The sequence below is a fragment of the Glycine soja genome, chromosome 20 (genome assembly GCF_004193775.1).
Source record: "Glycine soja cultivar W05 chromosome 20, ASM419377v2, whole genome shotgun sequence".
Classification (NCBI taxonomy): Eukaryota; Viridiplantae; Streptophyta; class Magnoliopsida; order Fabales; family Fabaceae; genus Glycine; species Glycine soja.
This window is the reverse complement of record NC_041021.1, coordinates 43,774,436-43,799,547: the sequence shown is the minus strand read 5'-3', so window position 1 is coordinate 43,799,547 and position 25,112 is coordinate 43,774,436. Positions and strand designations below refer to the sequence as shown.

General features: G+C 29.5%; 2 protein-coding genes and 1 pseudogene across 4 annotated transcripts; all 3 read left to right on the top strand.

Annotated features, from left to right (window-relative positions):
* The first annotated feature begins 1,391 nt into the window (after positions 1-1,391).
* Positions 1,392-3,322, top strand: LOC114402976 (annotated as a pseudogene).
* A 9,086-nt stretch (positions 3,323-12,408) lies between these two features.
* On the top strand, positions 12,409-17,790 carry LOC114403607. 2 transcript variants are annotated; one of them, XM_028366644.1, is made up of 3 exons: positions 12,409-12,547; positions 13,419-14,048; positions 17,375-17,790. In XM_028366644.1, the coding sequence occupies exons 2-3, from the start codon at positions 13,495-13,497 to the stop codon at positions 17,442-17,444; spliced, it is 624 nt and encodes a 207-aa protein (XP_028222445.1). In that variant the 5' UTR covers positions 12,409-12,547; positions 13,419-13,494; the 3' UTR covers positions 17,445-17,790. The 2 variants fall into 2 exon arrangements, with proteins under 2 accessions (XP_028222445.1, XP_028222446.1); XM_028366645.1 differs by lacking the exon at positions 17,375-17,790 and adding an exon at positions 16,187-16,850.
* A 1,320-nt stretch (positions 17,791-19,110) lies between these two features.
* Positions 19,111-22,517, top strand: LOC114401751 (light-harvesting complex-like protein OHP2, chloroplastic). Of its 2 annotated transcripts, none has more exons than XM_028364330.1 (2): positions 19,111-19,680; positions 22,240-22,517. In XM_028364330.1, the coding sequence occupies exons 1-2, from the start codon at positions 19,274-19,276 to the stop codon at positions 22,352-22,354; spliced, it is 522 nt and encodes a 173-aa protein (XP_028220131.1). In that variant the 5' UTR covers positions 19,111-19,273; the 3' UTR covers positions 22,355-22,517. The 2 variants fall into 2 exon arrangements, with proteins under 2 accessions (XP_028220131.1, XP_028220130.1); XM_028364329.1 differs by lacking the exon at positions 22,240-22,517 and adding an exon at positions 19,873-20,835.
* Positions 22,518-25,112: the final 2,595 nt, after the last annotated feature.

Genomic DNA, 25,112 nt, shown 5'->3' with positions numbered 1-25,112 from the left:
ATGTTACATGAGTTATGATAAATTTTTTGATATTATCTTTAATTCTCGTAGATAAAAAAAATCTTCTTCCTCTAATGTAATTTTTTTATTTCTAAAATTAGTTTGATTAAAACAAAGTAAATCCTAATTATATTAATATTCTCAAAAGTCAAAACATTACACTAAAGTTATCATTCTAATAAAAAAATACAAAAATAATAAATTTAAAATAGCAATAGTTATTGTGAAAAATAAAAAAAATATTTACTAATTTTAATCAAATTTTAAATTTTTATTAACATAACAATACAAATTTGACAGCTTTTTTTTTTTTTTTTACCATTTTACATGTGACTTTTTATCCTTTTTGTATTTTTCACTACCCATAGGAAATTTGCCAGAATTATTCCATCTTTGTTCTTATTAATACGTATATCTTAAACTGTTATAAAATTTGCTGTTGTTAAATTAAATAATCAATACAATTAACTTATATATCAATTTAAATAATCTTCAGGCACAATCATTTAATCAACCAAATAATAAAAGATATATCTAACTAGTTAATTAAAAATATACTGAACAATATAATAAGTAGTTTCATATTTAAGTAAAATAACATATTTTTGGTAAAAGAAACATATATTTGACATACAATACATAAACTTTGTAATTTAAAATGAAAATAATCATAATGAAAAAAGATATGAATTTAAATATTTAATGTTAATTTATTTGAATAAAATATTTAAATTAATGATTGATATTAGTCCAATTTATTTCAAATATTATATTAATGAAAAAATTCAATTAAAAATGTCTTAAACCTAAATCAATATTAATTCAAAACCAATCAGTATATTACTCCTGTTTAATATCAATCAATAATTAATGTGAACTTAATACAGATTTACGTAAAATTGGTAAATGTTATAATTTTGGTGAAAAAAAAATCATTATAGTCATTTTAATAGTTACATATAGAATTCTTGTATCATTTTAAGTTAAAATTAAAGGAAGCATATAAGATATTACAAAAGTAAAAAAGTATTCTAGGATAATATTTCCTATACTAACATTTTCCTGGAACATATGTATATAGTTAAATATTTATTGATATATTTAATAAAATATATTTATTAATAATATAATAGAAATTAAAAATAATATAAAAATTTATTCCAATAAAATATGAATTTAACATCGGTATAAAATATCAAACACTAAATTAGTTAACACATAAAAAATAGTTATCTTATCAAGTTGACCCCACCTTACTTCATAAAGAACTAAAATAGTGTTTCTAGAAAAATTAAAGCAAAACACCATTCACTAAATACTACTACTGTACAAAAAAAAAACATTAAATTGATTAAAATTGGATATTTATTCCAAAGCAGTTGAAAGCGAGGGATAAGTATTCCTAAAGTTGGTAATGATGAAAATAAAATTGTACAAGAATGGAGGTCTGAATAATAATTTGAGTTTTGGGTGGGCAACAGGCATGGCGAAGAAGAGAAAATCCATAGCCACAAGCCTCCACGAGCTGGATCGAACCATCTACTCTTCCTTCTCCAGTGCCGCCAATTCCAAGAGGGTGGATCAAGAGTTGCAACTGTTGATATACTCAGCTACATTCAGGTTGATTTCATGCTTTGGTTATTCTCTATTTTGTATATCATTGTTTGGCGAACATTACAACAAAATTAGAGGGAGACAAAGAACGGGTGAGGAATTATAGCTGTGGAAGTTAGTGAGAAGAAGGTGCATATGTGTATCTTTGAGATGATTGTCAATTTTACAACTTTAAGCCAAGCATAACAAAATGATCATTTTTTTTGCCCAAACATGTTTTTAACCGAGCTGAAGGGTGTCGTGTAATCCCTATACCGGAGCTTGCTTGGTGGAATAAGGCTTTGTTGTTATTTGCCAAACCACACTCCTGAACAATAATGCTGATGGAAAAGAAAACAGAACAAGAAAATAATTTATAAAATATCATGTTAGTTTTGTTGTCTTGAGTGGAGCTTTTGACTGTTTTTTGTAGAATTGTTCTCTGGTATTGATGCTTGCTTAACTGATTAGTTGTATTTTGTTTCTGTAGGCTGGTTAATGCAGGCCTTCTTTTCTAAATTGCTTTCCTTTTTGTCCTGTTAGAGTTGCAGTTTTAACTTTTTATCATTCTCTTATGTCTCTGTTCTTTGTGGAATGTCTAATTAGAGTGTTTTTTCCCTTTTCAATTTATTGATGATTTTGTTAATGAACTGAAATTGAGAAAGTGAGTGTTTGTTTTAGTTTGCCTATATGCAAGTTGTGACAGAGAATGGTGGAAAATTTTCTTAACGTGTTCCTTTATGTCATAGTAAAGATTTTGTAACTTGGATATTCTTGTGGAAGTTTAGTTTAGATATTTATCTTGATTCTTGAAGTACATCCCATTGTTGTAAGGGTGGCTGGGAAGGATAGAAAGGATAATGGAACATTTTTTATTTCCATTCCATTTTAAAGATTTGTAGGATTGTCAGTTTTTAAGAAATTATTTCTCAGAAACTTGTGTGCACTTGTGGCTAGTTAGATATCTTGAAGTTCTGAGAAAAATGGTTGAAAACATAGGTGTTGGGCTACATTGGTATGCCTTTGTACTTCAATAGTTCAATGTAATACTGGTTTATGTTGTTATTGGTTGCAAAGTGCATGTATGAAAGTTGAGTTTTCCGCTTGCAGAATGAGCTGGATTACTGTGGAGAGGAGCCATGCATGTCACCTAGAGCTCCACAGCATCAACAACAGTCACAACCAGTAATGCAAGTCACTGGTTCAGGTTTTCCAGTAACTTCAGGATTTTCTGGCCAAACAATTGTGGGGCAGGGACTCAGGTCTGAGCATTGTGATAACCAATCTAAGAATTATGTGTTTTCAAATGCTTCGTCAAACCCTGTTCGTCAAATTGGCGAGGGAGGGTACCACCCAAGTGGTCTCTCCATGGGGAATGTTAACCGGAGCATTGAACCCAACCTTCTTCATCAGCAAAGCAGGGACTCTGCTGCATTCAGTTCCAATGATTCTGCCATGGACATGCATGCAGACTAGTCCTGTCTAAGGTTTTATCTACTTAATATATTTGTTTGATCATCCCTCTACATTACCTGCAGAAGAAGTGAATAACCAATGGAAGGGCATATCTGGTTTTGCTCGTTGCATCCTACAACAAACAGTAGGAGTGTGGAACCAGTTTTATTAACTTATTAAATTGATTAAAATGCTTATGCCATTCAAGTGATAACTTGGATGTTAGATGTTCTTTGTAAAGTTTTTTGTTGAAATAGTTGCATTTAAATTTGTACCTTGATTGTCTCCTCACTCCTCTTTCTCAAAGACCACTTTTTCATTGTAGGGATTGCTTCTATCTGAAGTTTCCTATGTAAATTTTTCCTTTTCGCAAAATTCTATATGCGGCAATTTACAACTTCAGGCATCTTTGTATATCCCTTTGCTTTTCATTTCTATTGTTATTCCTTAGTTTGTTCATCGTTCACTGTTCTTTTCTTTGTATTATTGTTAAGAGAGGGAATAAAGACACCTATTTAGCTGCAATTCAACATATTTTTTAGGATGAATTTAACAAAGTTCCTAGTTGATGATATGCATTATTGTATTCGCTTGGTCACAGCTTGATATTTCTAAAAACATTGCAAGGAAACGATATTAAAAAGAAAAGAAGAAAGATAAAGTAAAGAGTCCACACTTAAACCACAAACACAATTTTAAAGCATGAGATTGGAAAAGGAGGGGCAAAGAAAGAAGTAATGAAAGGTGTTTATAATTGGAGCCTTGGAAGGGACGATATGGAATCGCTTGTGCTGTTATGTTTATGAGATGGCATTGGCTGAGAAGGCATCTTAGCATCAGAATACTTGAAGCTTAAGGTTGAGATTGTGTCCATGTGTAAAACAAGTATTGTTGCCTGTACTACATAAGGAGGAAATTATCTTAAAAATTTGAATATTGATATAAAAATTTTGATTTTAATTTTTTTTACTTAGTTCACTTTCAATGTTAAGTTTTAACATAATTTATCATTTAAAATATATATGTATGTGGATATGTTTACACATGTAATTATTGAATATAAAATATTAAAATTGAAAATTTTAAGAATTAATTGCATTTTTCTTAAAAAATAAACAAATTGATTTAATTCATTTTTTTCCTAATTCCTCAATGTGTATTTCATTTCCTTTAATGTAATTTTGAGGGATAAAATTAAATATTTTACATCTTTTATAGTAAAAAAATAAAATCAAAATTAATTCATAATTTTAGAGAAAAATATTTTTAAAATAACATTTTAATATAATATTTTAAATAGTGGTACAAAAATAAATCAAAGAGAAATATTTCTATAATTTGTTATCTTTATTTCTTTATCAATCTAAAAAATATGCTTGTCTTGATTATTTCACTAAGGGCATATTATACAAGAGAAAAATATTTTATAAGAGTGGTATGATTAAATTGGAATCATATAGTCATATATGAATGATTAAGATTTAATGACACGTGACTACTTAAAAATCACATGACTTTTTAAAAAATTTACATTACTTTTCAAGTAGTTATATAACAATAAATATTGATAATTCATGTTTAGTTATACAGTTTAGATTTAATTATCTTCCTCTCATATGATATATTCTCATTTCACCTAATTTGAAAAAGTTTTTTTTATATATTTATTTATTTTTATTATTTTTTAAAAATAAATTATAACTTTTTAATATACAAAATATTAATTAGTGTTATAAAATTAAATCAAATTGATAAATTTTTCTTTATTTCTTTTATAATTTATTTGTTTATGAAAAATTTTAAGAAAAAGTGAAAATTATATTAAATTAAATACAAAGGTCAAAATTTTGAAGACAAAACTTATGCAAACAAAAATTTTAATATACAAAATTAAAATAGTGGTAAAAAATTAAAATTGAAGAAAGTATTTTCTATTTTTCTATTTATGCTTTTATTTTTATTAATTAATTGAAAAATAAATTATTTGTTTCTAATTTTTCAAATAATCTAAAGATATTTTTTGTTTTTTGAAGATTATTATATATCTTTATTGTATTTGATTGCAAAATATTGATATTATATTTTAATATAAAAATTAGATCTAATTAAAGAAAAATTTATTTGCATGTGTCTTATAAATTGTTGTTATAAAGAATTTTAAAGGGTAAAAAAACAAGTTAAATAAAAAAAATATAACTTCACAAGAAAATAAAGGGGATGCATCAACAATACCAATACAGTAATACCCGGAAGAAGAGTAAATGAGTAATACTTTTTGTTTTTAAATTTATAGATAAAATTGCTCCACTCCTAAGTTGTGGTCCTCCTTGTGTTTGCCTCCGGCTGCTATTTTTAAATTCCTTGATAGTGCAATTTATACAATTATATTTCAGTCTTCTATATTTTTAATTAAATTCAATTTCTCTTTTTTTTTTTCAAAAGTTTAATTTAGTATTTATATTTTAAATTGAGCTAAAATATTTCTTCTGTCATTATAAAATAAAGTCATTTAATTTTAAGAAAAAAAATTATACACTAACAACATAAAATTTACATAGTCATCTAATCATAATTTATCATGATAAGTTTATTTATTTATAACTAATTTTAATATATTAACAGTTAAAAATTCACACAAGATAATACTTTTAAAAAAATATTTTTACATGTGTAACTAATATAGTGATGGTTTTTAATCCAAATTAAAAAATAAAAATAAAGTCACATTCAGCTTATGCAATATTTCCCACCTAAAATTTTCTTATCTTTCTTTCACATTTAGCTGAAGTTGATGGAGGAAAGCTTGAATTTCGGGCGTTGTCTTTTTTATTTATTTAACTTAATTGGAATACAATAAACACGTCAAATATTACTATAATATAACATGTTATAAGTATATATTAGTAGATTGTTTTTTATTAGAAAATTATCCTGATGAAAATAATAATCTTAATGTACGTTTTCACAGATTTTGTTTGTTAATACATAAATGACAATTTTTAGTGGATATATTTTTTATTTATAAAAAATGGTTACTAGATAGCTACTTGCAGGTGATATAGATTTTGATTTAAGCTTAAGCATTCGGCGCTGTAGAAATTAATTAAGATAATAAAGAAGTTAACATTGAAGCAGTCATGCAGAGTAGCGAGATGATGATAGGTAGAACATCCTAATACGAATATACGATGGCTTTCTGTCATTGACACTTTCAAATGATGTCATTTAGTAATTAAGTCTCCAAAAAACATGTGATCATGATTTCATTAATATATATACTATGGTTAGAGTCTCTCCGAGGTGACGAGGTTATATGATGTATGTGTTGCATTGGATTATGAATTATGCTAGTCCATTTCATTTGTGCTTTTAAATCCCAATTCATGTTATATATAATTTTTTTTATAACACGTGATAAAAATGTAATATGAAAATTATTTATATGCTTTTTTGTATCACTTTTTTTTTACATAATCTTTTATACAACACTTTAAGCCTTTGAAATCATTTTATAATTTCTATGTTCAGAATTTGCAATACTTAAAGTTTTCACACTAAAATGAGTTACACAAATTTTCATGTTGATGAATTCGTTTTTTTAAAAGTAAAGTTTTACTTTAGCCTAAATTGCATTTCATTATTTCAATGTCAATATTACAAACTACATAGGGGTTGGGATTAAGAGAAAAAGAACAGAGAAGATAGAAAAATATGATAATGATGTACTTCTTTATTGTATTATAATTATCATCTAAAAAATTATTTCAATATAATTATCATTTTAGTTTTTTAATGTAATATTAATTATTTTTTCTTATTTATATCTTTTATATATTAACAAGGAACTACAAAATTAATAATAAATCAATGATTATGTAAGATTAATTTTATAAAATTATTATTTTTTTCATCTATTTATTATTTTTTCTTGATATGTGTAAAACAATCAAAGATGATTATTATTTTTAGACAGGGAAATATATATTTTTTTTTCTAAAAATACAATTAATTCTTTTTCCTCACTTTCACCTTATATTTGATGATTACTTCTTCTTCTTCTTCTCTTGTCTCCTTATAATTATCGATCTAAACTATTTAACCCATACACATAAAAAATAATAAATAAATGAAAGACATTAATAATTTTATAAAATAAATTTTATATAATCATTAATTTATTTATAAATTTTATTGTTCATATTTAATATATATTATAAAAATATAAGTAAAAAAATAATTAATATCACAATAAAAAGTTAAAATATTAATTATTATGAACCAATTTTTTTCCTGATGGTTATAATGAACTAAGGAAGTATATTATATTAACCTATCAACCACCTTTGGAATTCAGATTTGATGAGTCCGAGCAAATGAATAGTCTCAAGATGTGATTGTTAATTGCAATCGGCATCTACTCCTTTCTAATTAGAGGGGGCATTGCCTCTAATTGATTCCTACTATCTCTTGAACAACATTAACTTGATCCCATATCCAATATTTAGTTGAAAGCAAATGAACGGCACCGTGTGAGCTTTTGACCACTCAATCATGTATGCAACAAGGTGGTGGGCTTCAGTAGTTATGCTCTCACAATCATTACGGAGATGCAGAAAAAGGAAATTCACGTTGGAACTTTCAAGTTTCACTCTTCACGCGATATGAATTTTTTAGTAATGGACTAGTAGTATATTATAAATTGTTTCAACAAAAAATTATAGTAGTGTTACTTCAAACTTGTATCGAGGCATATTGATAATTGTTTCGGATGGTTGAACTTTCTTCTAAAATGAAGTTATCAATGGTGATTTTTCGCATTTCCACTTTGATTTGATACATAATTTAGAACTTGCATTTTGATCCTTGGGAACCATGGTATTTTTAGTTGATAAGTTCGCATTATTAAAAACCTAAGTATGCTAGGACTCGAAGTGGGATTGAAAACCATGGTAGTTTCTAGAGCTAAATGAGCAATTCGTAAACTTAACTTGAATTAAACTTAGTTGAAAAAATTGAATCAATTTTTGTTACGGTAAGGTAAAACAGATTTAACTCAACTCAATTATTTCCAACTATAAAATATGTTTGAAAAAAAAATATGAAGGAGTACCGGTTTAGGCTATTGGTGTTTATTGTAATTGTTTCACAATTAAAAAGACTGCGACTTGGTTTAATTAGGATTGTTACTTGATTTTTTTATACAAATTAATACCTGTCATTTAATAAATTATAATAGTGTTAGATATTTGTTGAATTGATTAATTCATATTGTCAAGTAGGACACCAACTTAGCAAGCATTTAAGGTGTTATTACTTCAGTAAAAGACAGAAATCGCCTCTTTAACCTAATACCTCAGCTCTCATGAACAGAAAAAGCAATACTATCTAATTCGTCTGCAACAAAAATTTGCAGCTTATAAATTAGAAGACAGAAATCGCCTTCATAAGGAATACTTTAAGGTGGTTATTACTTCAGTAAATGGTAAATATTAATTTGTGAATATATATTATATAAGATCTATTTTTTTTTCATGTATAAAGTTATAAACCAAAGAAAAAATAGTTTAAAAAATATGCAGATTATATTTTTATTTTTCTTAAAATCATTATACTGGAAATTTATATATAATCACATTTCACGAAATCTTCATATTTGAGCATTTCTCAAATTCAGTAACATCAATATGATGGAGACTGCGGATTATCCAACTAGTATTTATTTATTTAGACATGGCCCTTTAAAATATTTTAATTTTCATATTCTAACAACACTTTCTACATGGTCAACACCAAATCAATAAGGAGCAAAGGAACTTAATTAAACATTGAAAGCTAAAGTTACGTGGTCCAGTGGCCCATCAATAAACTCATTCAATTAGTAGTTAGTACAGTACCTTATTAATTAGAGGTAGACCATGAACTAGAAACTAATTTATTTTATTTCATGAACTTGAAAGAATGTTTATTTTCGTTTCTTTATTTTTTTAGGACAGGAATGTTTCACTCCAAGGCACACATTCTTCTTTTTCTAAAACAAAAAAGCATACATTTTTTTTTTTTGCAAAAATTTAAATGGTTACTAGGAATTAACCTTGCTTTCAGTATTTACGATGATAGATAGTAACTAAAGTTTAGTTTGAAAAAATGTTTTTTTTTAAAAAAGTTTATATAAAAAACAGTAAAAACAACTATTAAGGTCTGATTAATTCTCTTCTCACTATTTGATTTTGAAATGATTTTTTAAAATAATTTCATACTACTAAGCAATATTAACTTTTTTTTATCAATTTTTTTAGAAAAGGTCCTAAAACAAGTATTTTAGAAAAATAAAAAAAATGATTGAGAGATGCTTTCTCGCCTTTTTCTTTTTCATCTTGTTCAACTTTTTCCTCAATTTCACATTCTAGTTTGTGCCTTGTATCACCATTAACCCGATATCTCAAGAACCATTTAGCTTCATTTCAAAAACCAAAGAAATTTAAAAATAAAATGAAAATAAAAAACATTTTATCAAACTAAATTTTTCTAAATAAGTGGAGAGACCCTCTCACACAATTACCTTTCTATTATTATATATTATATATAGATAGAGTTTTATGATTTAATCAATTATTCATGTGCTATTTTTTTATAATTTTGTTATTATTTAGTTGATATAAGTCAATTACATTTAAATATGTTGTTTGTATTATTTTATGACATTATTATTTGTCAATTTAGGATAAAATTATGTTATTTTTTTAAAATTGTTTTTTATTTTACTTTTTTGTCATATATTCAATGATCTAATCAAACTAACCTGGTTGATCATTGGATTGGTTTGATTCAACTTAAACAATTCTTTGTTTTAAAAATTTGAGCCAATTAAAATTAATTAATTTGATTTTTTTTTCAACTCTGAACCAAAGAATATCTCTATTATTTTCATACAAAAATTTATAATTTTTAACTTCATCATATACTATCATGAATCTTTAGATGAATTCATATAGACACTCTTGATTTTCCTCATATATTTATCATTAAGATTAATATATTGTAATATGTATATACTAGTAAGTATGATTTGGGATTTGATATGATAATATTAATAATTGATATTAATATATTTTAATATGCATATACTAATAAGTATGATTTGAGTCTAATATCTCTTTAATTATTCTCTCTATTTTAATTTTAAATATTTCTTAATAATTTTCTTTTATTCTTTTATCTTCCACGTAATCAAATCTATCCTTAAATCCATCGTATTAGAAATTGAAGGGAAATGGAAAAGTCTGCGGATAACAACTTTTGGTGGCTTGTGCAGTAAGTTGTATTGCATGAAAATTGGCAACCGCATATGTTTTCTGCTGAGATTTCCTCGTGGAATGAAAACTCACATGGAAGTGTGTGCTCATGGCATGGTGAGGATGCTGTTAACGAGGCCAAAGATTAATCACAACGTCATAAGTGACAATTTTAGACCCTTGCTTTTCGTTTCAGAATGCCAAATTTGGACCTTAGCTTGCATGGAAGTGCCAATAGATTGCAATGGTTTGGAACAAATGTATAAAAATATTCTCAAAGGAAAACTTTGGCTCTTACCACGGCTAACTGCTTATAAAATGTCACTCTTGTGTGTGCGGTTTTAGAAGCCAACCTTTGTTGTCAAATTGGATCCAAACTCAAACACAATTTAGAAAGGTTTTAATTTGATGGTTGGAATTCAAACTAGGTGATCAAAGTAAAGATCGATGAAAGAAAAACAATGTGATCGAAAGCTACTTATTTGATAAAACCTATCGCATTCTTAGCTGATTTTATTTTCTCTCTAGAAAATGTGGCGGAATAATTTTAATTTTTAATAGTTACACGGATTATCTTTTATATTACACAAAATATTATACATAATTCTATATTTATACAAATGCTAAACCGATATTCTCATAAACTTAAAAGTATAAATAATTTTATTGTCTATAATTTTGTTTACTTTCACTTATATTTTAGATAGTAAATACTTTCTTAAGTATACAGCAAAATCCTAAAAACAATTTCACTTCATCTATTGTAATAATTGATTCAACATACTTTTGTGACATAAAATAAAAGAAAGTGTTCACTTTAACCATTGGAGAATCTGGCCAATAATATTACGAAACTAATTTGAAAAGAAAAATCTTTATGTGTAATTTAAATATAAAAAATGTTAGTTTATGGTGTACTTGGGGACACACTTAGTATCCGTTACAACTTGCTCTTTGGTAAACATATACTGACTTATCCTAATTAAGTATGAAGGATATCTTTCTTCAAGTTGATCACTTTTTTGTTGTCAAAAAGCTGCACGCAACAATTTTAACATATCAATTTCATCATGTTTATCATTTTAGTTGGATCTTATCTTCACTTAAAATTCACCACACAAAAAACAGAACTTAAAAGGAACTCTAATTACATTATTTCATAAAATAAACAAATTTCAACTAACTTAATTTTGTTTAATGTTATTATTCTAAAAATACTTTTTAATTAATTCAAATGTAAGTATTATATCCAATTAATCTCTCTCTCTCTCTCTCTCTCTCTCTATATATATATATATATATATATATATATATATTTCATTAGATTATTTTATCTTTGTCAGTTTTTAAATTTTTATTATTTCTCTCCTTTTAAATTAATGTTGTTAGTTTTTTTTATATAATCATATTCACGTTTTGTTTTTTTAAAGTTAAAAAAGGTCAAAAGATGACTCTCCACTAGTATAATTAAAGGTAATTGAAGAAATATGTTTTTTATATAAATTAAAAAATAAATTTAACTAACATCTTTAATTAATGAAAAGATAGGTAGTTAAATTTATATTTGAGTCTCAAAAGATAACTTTTTTTAAATTTATAACCACCATAATTACAATCTTTAAATTTGAATATTGAAGTATTTATAAGTTTTAATTATTTGAGCTATGCTTCAGTTTAGAATTTAATAAATTTATTTCTCCTTTTGAAATATGTATTATGCAAGACTCAAACTCAACTAAGGTTCTTTCTCTCATTTTTTTTTGTTAAAAAAAAATTCAAATAGCACAATGAATCTAATTTATTATTCTTTGTTAAAACCATTTTGTTCAACTACTTAAAAAAACGCCCATTCTAGATTTCTTGTAATTAAACTTAACCACTCTTTAACTACCAAAGAAATAAATAACGACAGCTAAAAATTAAAATTTATGTTAGACAAATAAAATTAATAAATTAAAAAACAAAGCATGCCATTGCGCACATTGAAGGATGGGGTCACGTCGCTATCATGCGCCGTGTGGGTCATTATCATATCCTCCTTTTAAATAATTGGAACCAGAAAAAAAAATATACAGAACCGTTTTTTTTCCCTTCTTATTCGTCGTTCTGTTCAATTCCTCGCCGAGTTTTTCGTCCAGATGCTACGAACCGTTGCCGTTGATCCACGCGCCGGCGACCTTCCGTTTTGATTCACCGGCACCGTTTTGGTACAGTAAACTCACTCCTTCTTCTTCGATCTGCGATTTGCCGTTTTGTTTCCCGAACAAGTGAGCGAAAACCGACACTTCGAAATCTCGCTTTGCGTTATTTGATTTGAGTGTGATTTCACTGTGTTCAGGGCTCGGCGTTTCTGATTTTCTTTTCTCATGCATTTGCAAGTAACTCAGAAGCTTTGTTTTAATTTTTTTTCCTATTTTTGTTTTTGCAATTTATTTTGTTTTCTCGGAGTTTAAATTGTGTTTGAAAAATTGCTTGCTAACTTGTGTATTCGGAGTGGTTGCATTGAAACAGAGATCTTACTTACTATTTTTATCTCGGTGGTGAATAAACGGAAATTGATTATTAATGTGTATATCATATGCATGTTCATTAGGTTGGTAATAAAATATACATGACGGTTTATATAAGATGGTTGGGAGTATTGAGAAGGTGAGTTATGTTTCTATCTTGAGCTTTTTTCTTTATAACTACTTTGATGATTTTAGCAAAAACGTAACTCGATTATTTTGTGGCAATTTTTGCTGCATGGTTTTTTTTTTTATATATATATATTTTGGACAACATATTCACCACGTTTCGAGCATCTTGTGACTTGTGGAAGTCTTAAAGTGTTTTAGTTCTGTGAGTTTGTCCTTGTCTTAAACTCTTAAGGCTTTTGAAATCTGTGTTTTTGCTATGAAATATGCTTTTCTTGTCTTATCAACATTGAATTAGCTCAAGCGAGCATATTCTGTCTTTTAATAGTTGAAGGGAATGACTGGAATGAAAAGTATTGTTAAAAATGTTAAAGAAGTTATGAAACGAAAATTTTGAAGCCACGAAATATCATTCTGATCTCTGATTACTTTTGGTTGAAAGGCTGTTACTTTGGTTCTTCAGAGAGAAGGGAGCCATTTATAGAAATTATTTTATGGTGCGCCGATGAGCAGAACTGATGTTATTGGCAGTAGAAGGAGGGGGATTCTTCTCTGCTTCGGCTTCAGGGTATACTAAGGGCCTGAGCCTTCTCCTCTTGGGTCAGAGGAATGAGGATAAACCCATGAGAGTAGCGCCCTGGAACCAGTACCAGTTGGTAGACCAAGAATCTGACCCCGAGCTCCAGCTGGCTTCCACAAAGAATCGCCTCTCCCGCGGCTGTGCCTCCTTTGTTTGCTTTGGTCGCACTTCCGCAGGGCTTGATACTCCATCTCCCCTTAAAGTGGGCCCTGCCCAACAACATGATGTCTCACCTGGGACACTGGTTTCCAATAAGGGAAAGGATCCTTCAGCACATGTAGATGATGAAAGTGATAACAGAAAGGTTACACTTAAAAGTAGCATAAAGAAGCCGCAAATTAGTAAACCCATTCCTGTTGAGGCTGCTAATGAACATGAAGCATCAGGTGGACAGGGGATTTGTACTCCTGGAGGTCAACCCGAAAGAAGGAAAGTGCAGTGGACAGATAATTGTGGTAGTGAGCTTGTTGAAATTCGAGAATTTGAGCCCAGGTATTTGAATATTTTATTTTCTATATCAGCTATTATGAAAGGAGGAATCTTTCTCTTTTGTTCGAATGCAAAATTTTAACTGTCTTTTTTATGAGATTTTATCACTGGGAGCTCCTGATTCTTAATATTGTGTGATTCATACTAGTGAATTGGATATGTTTGGATGGCCTTTTGTGTTTCCCCCCATCTTTATCGTGATAAACAATGTATGAAGCTTTTAGCATTTTTGCTTGAGCCTGAGTTGAACGAAATAGGTTTTCATTTTTGCAAAATAAAGTTTGAACTAAATTCTGAATAGAGATTGAGTGTCTATGGTTTCTCCAAGCCTAAGGTGTTTTACATTTATTCATTCCAAATTCTGTTAGGTCCAAATGGTATCTTGAAGGCTAAGCTGGTAGTCTGCATTCTGTGCTTGACTATTATTGAATGAAAATGTTGGATGCATTCAGAATTCGGATACACTTTGTGTTGAAACTTGAAAGACTGTCATTCATGCCTTTCATTTTTAATCAAGAGGAAAAGATGTAAGAAATTGCAAAGCTCAGTTTTCTTAAAATATGATTAGAAAAAAGTCAGGATTCATGATTGAGTTCTAAGTTATGGGTTCTAACTTCTATTTCTATGGAATCCTAGAATTGTCTAGTGCTCAGGATATGACCTTTCTTGATGCTGTATTTAAGGTTATAACTTTCAACATCAGTTGGAAGCAATGTTGTTAATAACCGTTACAGTGCTGCCATAATGTGGCATTTTCAACCCTTGCCATAGGCATTTGTGAAGGGAGACCTGCTATAGCAGCGTGATAGGTTGCAATGACCTATTATAATGTGGTCTCTCTATATGAAGTGGATTTGGAAATTGAAAGGATTTGTTATGGTGATTTGATTTCCCCCCTTTGTTTTTTTCTTACCTCTTATAAGAGGATGCCTTGCCTCTGTCATTGTCCTTAATTCCATCATGATCAAATTTATTCTTGTCCACAGGAAGTATATAAAAGAGATTCCTGAATTTACTCTTTTTGTTGGATGTGCGATCACTTAATTTCTGCTAATTTTAAACTTTTGCACCTTATTGATCTGTTCTGAGCTTGATCTTATCAATGATCAATCATCATTAAACACAGCTGGCTCTTTTCTAAGAGTATATGCACCTACTGTATACAAGGTTCTACACCATATGCTTATGTTAGTTATTTATTTAGCTTATTAAACTGTATTACTTTCATGATCTTCAATGATTTAATTTGTGCTATATGAAGCTTTCCACCAATTACATTCAACAATGCTCTTTTGCCATAAAAAAAATGGAAGAAACCTTTTGCTAGTAGTAAACAGATATTTTACTCTTTGTTTGATCCATGGACATCTTGTGTACTCTGGTTTGGCATAAAATGTAAGTAGTTTGCTTCCTGGTTGGGGAGATTTACTTGGAAGCAGCATGGAAATGGAACATTTTCTCGAATTTTGATGCCTACCATCAATGTTGGAGGAATAAGAATATAGTTTTTCCACATGTGCGTACCTCTTTTAATGGTTTTTGAGTTTTTCCATGTTGATACCATATCTTACAAATCAACTTTTTTTTCATTCTTCTCTTTCTCTCTCCTGTGAAACTCTTCTTCATTGGTCCTCGTTAAAACAATCAAAATTTCAAATCCAATGCAACTTCTCTATATTGAAGCTTTATGGCTGAATACTTGTCCTATTCTGGTAAATGTATTTCTTTAAGAGCTAATTTGCTGCTTTCACAGCACCATTGTTGTTGCCTTTATGGTGATGGAATCTGTCCACAACCTAGAAAATAGTCTCCTCTAGAGTCTAGATTTCTAATGCTATTGCCTGGTAAACACATTCATTACCATTCTAGGCCCAGCAGAATGCAATTCCTTCTGTAAGGACAATGGTCTTGTTTTTTTGCCCTCGTCATCTTTTGGCTCATTGGTTTCAGTTCAGCAATTCATTGTGTGTTAAGACTTTGGAAAGTCTGTTCTTCAGTGACTAATGGTTCAATCCAGTGCATCTGTTTGTGGACCTGGTGATAGTTGATATCTCATTTTTGTTGATTGAATATGGCGAAGAATGCATCTATGGTGGATACCCTGGCTGACTTGTTCTACTGGTCCTGTGAAATGGTTTCAGGAGATGATTTGGTAGTGATCTAATTCACAAGGAACTCTGCAAAGGAACGTATTTTGGTTGTTGGACTTGGAGCTAATAAGCAGGTTTAGACGTTTAGTTAATTCCAATTAAGTGATGAATACATTGAATTCTCACTTGTGATGTTGACATGGAAAAGTTTGCTGATGTGGACACGTGGATGTTCCCTATGCCACATCAGAAAATTTTGGCAGCTTCTACTTATGTTAGGACCCAATAAAAAGTAGAATAGAATTATAGTAACTCAGTTTAAAGAGGTAAGGATCAAGACTTATTTAAAATTGCGTGCAACTGTAGGGGCCATGTAAAGCATGTTATAGTGATATGAAACCTTGAGATTATGTCTCTATTTCGTTCAATATTCCTGTTTATAACTTTATTAAATAGTACATCATAAATGAGACTATGCTACAATTAGTTTGTCAATTACCTGTCTTGTACCCCGTAGGTATGACACGCATGGAGCTAGGGCGGGAAGTGCCCTACCCCCGTCTCTATTATTTCCCTATTCCTATTCCTATCCTCATCATGATTCCCACTTTGGGTTAATTTTTTCCCATCCCTGATTCCTTGAAGGTCCTTGTGGGACCTTGAAATTGTAAATAATAATAATAATAACAACAATAAAGGTATTCAGGTCTCCTTTAACAAATTCAAAATTGTAAAAAAAAAAATTTATATATTGTAATATATATATATATATATATATAGAGAGAGAGAGAGAGGGGGGGGAGGGGGGGGATTCTCATTTTAAGAATGTGAGAATAATAAATCTTGATTATACAAACATATATGGGTGATCACATGATTATTTAAAAAATTCATGTGCATTTATCTTATAATTTTCACTATTCAAATAGTAAGATAGAGTCAATATTTATTATTCATTTCTCATAATAACTAAGTATTTTTACATGAATAAGAGTGATTTTGTCATTTTAAATGCATGGAGACCCCTCAGTATGATCCCAAATATACTTCCAAGTATCCGGATAGGTTCACAACCAATAAATTTATGTATTCTGCTGTGCTACATTTTATTTTATTATTCTTACGAGATGAGTTGATTGTGAGGAAAGTTTACAACCAATAATTTTTTTTTTTTGTTTACATGCTTTATTACCTTCTTGTAATTGATTCAATACGATGCAATTTGTCATTCAACTGCAGTGAAGTGGATGGATCGGATGATGAATTTGATAGTGGAAATGACAGAACTTGTTCCTGTGCGATTATGTAAATTGGAGTTTCATTAAGTTGATAGGTTCATCGGGTCATTCACTGCTAACCCAATCCATCACCCGGTTTGAGGCAAAAGAGGCAAAGGTTTCAGTTCTGTGGAGATATATACACCAACAACTTGCCTGAGTGATGTGTCTGTTATTGCTTTGCTGCGGCTTTAAATTTTGGTCCTCTGCCCCTCATCAATTTGTATAATTGTTGTCATATGTGAATTCTTTGTCTTTGATTCATCATTTTTATGCTACTTTATGTTCTATTTTTTTATATGGATTAACAAAGTTTTCTTTCGATGATCTGGCGTTATCTTGAAAAAAGGTAATAGAAATGTAAGATTTTGTAAAAAATCAGTGTGGCAACCTGGTAACAAACTTGTGATGAGACTAGGATTTGTTAAGATTTATCTATTGAAAGTATGAAGAAAGGCACATGCTCGTGCAATTGCTTTTTAGGTTGTTGAAGATTGTTCGGGTCTTCGTCGGGTAAAGTTAACGTTCGTCCATGATGTCTAAAAGATGAACCAGTTTTCTTGCATTCAGGGTTGGATTTGGAATTCCGTTTGTCCTATTTTTCTTGACCGTTTTGTTACTTTTTGGTTTTTTAAGTAAAATTGTTAAGGACATGTTTGGGGTGGTTTTTTATTCGTAAGTCTTACAAATTTTAAAAATAATAACTAGTTTTTAGTTTTTAAAGTTTAATTTTAGTTTTTTCTGTCTCTAATTTTAACTTCTAAATAAACTCATTTTGGCAAATTTATTCAAGTTAATATATTAGACAAGGTTGGGTTGGTAAGAGGAAACGAAACAAGTTACGAATATTACTACAGAAGGGTAATTAAGGAAATATAATTTTTTTTTCTGTAGTTCTTCGTTATTTTACTTTAGTTTTCCATGTAGATAATATAATTTATACTTTGGTTGCTATTGTTTGATTTAGTGAAGTGTACTTATATAATCTTTTAAGTTTTTTCTTATTAATTTTCTAAAAGTATCTTTTAAAAATAAGGAAATATTTTAAAAAAATAATCTTCTCAAACTTATTTGAATGTTTTTAATTAAGTAAACTTAGTTTATTTTAATGATTTATCATGAATTGTAAATATAGCAAGTGATCCATCCAATGGGCAAGCAATTAAAACAAAATATAAATAATTAACAAGAGTGATATTGTGATAAAACGACCGAAAAGCAAAACAAAGGATATAGGTAATTAATTCTAATATGATCGTGGAAACGAAATTTAACCTACTTTTTTTTTTACTTAAATACAAGTATAATGTTTAAAGTCATAATCATACAACCAGTAATAAACTGACTATCTATTGAAACCTGTATAACTGGACAAATATTTAGTACCGAATACGAATATGGTAATCCATAAATTTTAAGGTCCACCACTTTTTTAGCTAACAGATTCACATTTTTTTTAAGTTAATATTTTCTAGTTTTATAAAATGATGGGAATATAAAGAGGAATTAAAAAATAAAATAAAATATGAGTTCTACACTTCTACCGCATATTCTCTCAAGTCAAACACTAGCAAAACCCAATGGTTGACGTTTACTCACTTGAGAGGTATAAAGCATAAACACGACATTGATGGTGCAAGTTAAGGCCCTTGCATCCCTCCACAGAACTGGAGCCACCTTCCAGTGGATACTTGGCCAAACCTTGTCCACAAACCCACCCTCTGATTTTGATAAGACATGTCCAACTCTAAGGTTCAAACAAGGCCAATTGTTGAAGAAAAAGTTAAATGCATAAAAAAAGTTAAAAATTAACAAAAAATAAAATATAAGGATTGAGTATCCCCAATCCAACAAAAAAAAAATGTCTGTGGCATCTTCATTTCCATGCATCAAAGTCCCAGCTTGTTCCTCCTCTCCATCATGCACATCTTCATCAACTTCATCATTTAGATTTTCTTCTTCCAAGCCTCATGCTGCTGTTTCTATAAGGAACTCCCAGACTGAAGGGCCTCTGAGAAGACCAGTGGCTCCTTCAGTGAGAGAACCATCAAGTAGTGTCCCTCAGCCACTGAAGCCTTCAGCTCCTTCTCAGGTTCCACCCCTGAAGGCTTCTCCTGTTGCTGGGGATGATAAGAATGTCATTACATTAGAGTTTCAGAGGCAGAAGGCTAAGGAGCTGCAGGAGTACTTCAAACAGAAGAAGCTGGAAGATGCAAATCAGGGTCCTTTCTTTGGCTTCATTGGCAAAAATGAGATTAGCAACGGAAGGTAAAAAAATTAATTTTCTTTTGGGACCTATTAAAGTTGGAGTTTTTCTTATGCGGGTTTATGTTGCATTTTTTTTTTTTTTTAAATGTTGGTCTTGGTAGAACTAGTTAATTGTGAGCTGCTATTTGGTTGAATGTTGGTGGTGATCAAAATATTGGCTGAACCTTAAATCTGTCTGCGTTGTGACGATAGGCTAGCAGATTTCAAGAAATGGTACTTCCAAATTCGTTACAATCATGATTATCTTAGTTCTGTAGTTATGATGGAGGAGAAGGAAAAGCAAGATGGTAATAAGAACAACTCACTTTTGTGGTGGTTGCAAACAATTTTGGAGTTCTAGGTCCATTTTTTTGGGTCTTTTCTTCCAGTAATTGGAATGTCAAGCTTATTTTTTGTCAACTTTGTGGGAGAGCTTTAGAGAAATAAGCAATTAATGGTCACTCTGTTAAAGTAGTTTTTGTTACTGATATTGCTAACGAAAATAAGGAAGGGAAACAGATTGGAAAAGTTCAGTAGTTTGGAAGAAATTAGTGCAACCAATGGAGGACTAGATTGAAATGTAATTTAAAAATTACAAATTATTTTCAATTGGGTTCATACAGAAGTAAAAAGTATGAATTACCTGTATTTGTTGACATTTTCATCATTGTCTCTTCTTGCACGAGGGATACCTTAACCTGACCAAATTGTGTGAGTCCATGTAAAGCTTGCCCCCTATTTTCTTTTTGCTGGGGAGGGTACATATACATAGGAGGCTCAAGCACGTAGAGGAAGGAAAAAGGTGGCCTGGCGGAGGATTGAACCTCCAACATCAACGCCACACCCAAATCTTAAAATTCTTGTCCAAAATTCAAGTGTCTTGTTTTGAAGGTCAAATTCCCTAAATTAGTTATAACCCAAATTCTCTTGGTGAAACAACTTTACCTAAATTCTACTAACTAGCCGAATTCTGTAGGTCAAAATAACAAAGTAAGGTCATGAAGTGTTATGGAATTCAAGCAAAGATCACACAAAAAAAGCTATCTATCATAGATTGACTTCATTCATAGTACTAAATACGACAAGCATCCTCATATCTCACTGTTCCTAGCATAAACATGAGCCAAACAACATTTGAATGGTGATCAAGCATCCAAAATCCAAAAAAAAAAAAAACGAAGCATCCAAAAGCATTAAGCATAGCAATTGAAACTCAACCAAGGCAAACTGTTAATAGCATAACTCAATTAAATTAAGTTAAAATATCATCAAAGCCAAATGAAATCATTAGCTTAGTAAACAGGTGTTTAACTAAAGATGAATAAAACCTTAAAAACAAAGAGAAAGGAAAAGAAGAAACTCCATGGGAAGATGAAAGATTCTCCTTCTTCCACCTCCAAGCTCCAAGGAAATGCAAAACCAGGACTCCCAAAAATGTGTTTCTGAAAAAAAACCCTTGGTAGTGCTATGGCGCCAACTTGATAGTGCTATGGTGGAAACTGCCAAGTAATCAGAATGCTACTTCCTGATTGTGCATGTAGTGCTGTGTGATTTCAGCGCATTATGCTATGTATCCAAAGAGTAATCCATGCTTATTTCCAATACATTGACTTCAAGTATTCAATTGCTATGACATTGGGCTATGCTTTCTTTCTTCCCCCTCGTGTTTTGCTTACCTAAACAATTAAAAAACACATTAAATTCCTAACATTAACAATCTAAAAGAGTAAAAAGTAATGACAAAAATAACTAAAAAATAAAAATTCAAAGGCATCACCCTAGCACACTTAATTGCTAACAAAGTCATGGACAAAAGCTAATTTCTGAGCCTAAAAGCCAATTGTAAAAATTATAATATTTGATATAACCAAAATTTCTAATTTATCAATTAGATGGTAGTTATCAATGATTGGTAGGGACAATAACTCATCTACATATACATACACTTCAATTTTTGAATTATAACTTACGCCCTAACTCAGTTGGAAAGAAAATCACCTTGCATACCATTCAGAATGTCATGTTAATTATCCCCAAATCCTAAGCTGATAGGCAAAGACTCGTGGATGATTTTCACTATTTTATATATTTAACACCCCCACCACCGAATGCACGAGTCAATTGGGCTTGAAGCGTGCAAATAAATAAGCATGCTCAGTTACCTTGTGTTGATATTCAACTTGCTGGGAATTAACAGGCCAAATTTCCTCTTATGTGAATGTAAAATAGACACTATGTGGAAGTAATTTTATTATATATGTAAGATTAATAGGTATGGACTTTTTACTCTGTCAACCAGTCAAAATAGAGTATTATTTATTCTATATTAAATATGAAAGGAGATAAATATTGCAGTACTATTTTCTCCTTCAGTGCTAATCCAGCTGTTAATTACTTGATACTCTAAGCTTAAGCTCGTCTCACAGAAGGATCTTTTCAGTAACTTGACTGATTGTGTTTAAGAGTATGTATTCATTTTTATATGATACCTTAGTTGTTTCATTGAATATGTGCATACTCAATGCTAGTTCTGCTCTGCCTATTTATTTGACTTTTTAATCTGGACTTTTGTTTCAACAGATGGGCTATGTTTGGTTTTGCTGTTGGATTGCTAACAGAGTATGCAACAGGATCAGATTTTGTTGATCAAGTAAAGATCCTTCTATCAAATTTTGGGATAGTAGATTTGGAATGAATACCATAAGATTATATACTGTCAATATTTTTATGTAACTTTTCCTAGCGTAAACATCGTTCATCAATTTGTTTCATCCTCATATATAGCAAGCAAGCAAGCTTGCTTCTTTGTCTTCACATTTATGAAATAACAATAATATCATGATTTTCCTTGTCCTTTATGCTCAAAGTCTTGCTATAAATATGGTTAAGCACCAATATGGTTAACCATACCTTATGTATGTGATCTGAAGTTCGACCGTCGAGATTATGCGTATGAAAATATTAGGTTAGATCAATCACTTAAATGATTCTCATTCACAATACGTCGGGTACAATAATAATAATAATAAATCATTGCATTGTAGTTAGCATCAGATATCAAATGAAATGAGTAATATTGTCAGTCATAATTTAAGCATAAATTATTCTTTATAGGAACTGCATTATTTATTCCCCTGACCTGAAAATCCTCGTTATACCATCCAAACCTGCAATATTGTCTCTTCACAACTCGAATCTCATTGCATGCCCGAGCATGGATTTATCCAAAGAGTATAATTACACCTTGTGGGAGACTCAAAAAGTAGTAAAATGATATTTTTAATGCAGAACATCTTATGCATTATTTTAACATGCAATGGAAACCAAATTTCTCATGTTTTGAAAATATTACCATTGGATTAGGTGTCTAGAGCCGACTACTGATAACTTCATAGTTAACCACACAAAATTATGTGGCTTAGCTTCTGTTTTATATTTAATTTTTTTGTTAGAATTTTATTGACATTGACGTTAGACAATAATACACAGGGACAATCATTGATAATTTGATATCAATGACCTTGTATGCAATGCTGTAAGAATATTGGTTTCTGATTTTACGTCAAATTTAGATGGATTAGCAAGGAATGAATTAAAAAGTAATATTTGTCAGTTCAGTATTGATGGTCACATACCTTTTAGACTGCTATCTTCATGGTTTTCTGTAAGAAAAAAATGTTCAAAAATACATTGTGGAATAAAAAGATTTATTTTGTATTTAAATTATATTATAAACAGATGACATATTAAAAGATGTATCTATTGATGAACTCTTGAAGCATAAAAATTCTTGAATAGTGTAAAGACTCTACGTGTATTCAGACCGAGACTAACCTCTATTCGTCAACAACTTTGATAAGTGAAAAGATAAGAATAGAGAAGTGATTTTGGAATCAGTTTCAACTTACAGTCCAAGGCTTTATTTATAGCATGCTAGGATACCAAATTTTGATCTAATCAAAATCAGTATTGATAGTATCTTTTTTAAGGTATATTACTTCTTGTTATCTTTTATTGCTAACCATTTAGCAATTAAAATTGAAATAATAATTGACCAAGTCAAACTTTTATCTAGCCGCTTTTTCAACTCAAATTCCAAATACAAAATTATACATGTTTGTTTCTCTTCTTTCACCAAATCTTTCATATTATTTATATTTTCAGTACTAGCAAAAATATAATACACTTTTTTGAAATCAATTAATCATTTGATCATATTAAATTCTCTAATTTAATTAATAATTAAATATTAAAATAATTTCTTTAACAGAGATTAGAATACTCGTTTGTGTATGATCTCGTAAGTTCAATACTAAGGTGATATATTAATCAAGGTAGGCCTCTAGCAACCCTCCTTAACGTCCATATATAGCAGGAAGTAACATTTTACTTTCAAGAACCATTAGAAGAGTAGTGTAATAATTTTTTCCATCTTTACATCTCTGGGTTAACTCTAGAGTATGGTCTGTCAAACCCTTTTGAGTTAACTCATAATGACTTAAGAAATTCATTTCTTCTTTCATTTACTTTTAGTCAGGATATAATTTTATTCATAGAGCTCAAACTCATTACCAAGAGTTGATGGATTCATTCTTGATTAATCATTAATTTTACAGGTATTTAATCATATCCAATATCCATTCAACAAGTGTTCTAAAACATTAAGTGCCCGGATTCAAAATACAACAAATAATCTGTTAATTACTATGACAATCTCAGGTCAAAGAAAACTATTATACCTCTTCTTGAGAATTTTTTATTGACAATTTATGGTAAAATTTAACCATTAGAAAATTTCAATTGAATAAGTTCAATGATCACATTAACATGTGACTCATCTATATATGTAAATTAATAAATGAGATCTATTAATATTTATCAATAAATATTATCACATATATATTAATCTATCCGGATTATTGATATTCTATTTATAATAATCCTATGATCAAGAATGGTTTAGATTAAAATTAGAACAAACTTGTTTTTCATTATTATAATCTCTATTATATTAACAAGTCTTTAATTTTAATCAAGGACATTATCAAATGGATTATTTAGTCAAATAGTAAAATATGATAATGAAAATAAAATAATATTTTATTATTAAAATTAGAATTAATTACATGATAACTTGGATAATAGGTATACAAATTTATTCCCAATATTTTTTTAATGGTCACGTACCTTTTAGACTGCTGGTTGCATTAGGTGTATCAAGTAACAAATGAGAAGGCTTATTCGATCAAAATGGAATAATGGGTTACATAATCACTTTTAAAAGTTACATTTTTTTACAGGAAAAGATACATTTTTTTTATGATTAAATTTTAGTTATTTATCCAAAATTTAATCTTCTCTCCGTATATAATTGATTTCTCAGAATGTCTTTCTTAGGTAGAATGCCAAGTAAAAGAATGAACATAAAAATCATATGATACAAGGAATTACTA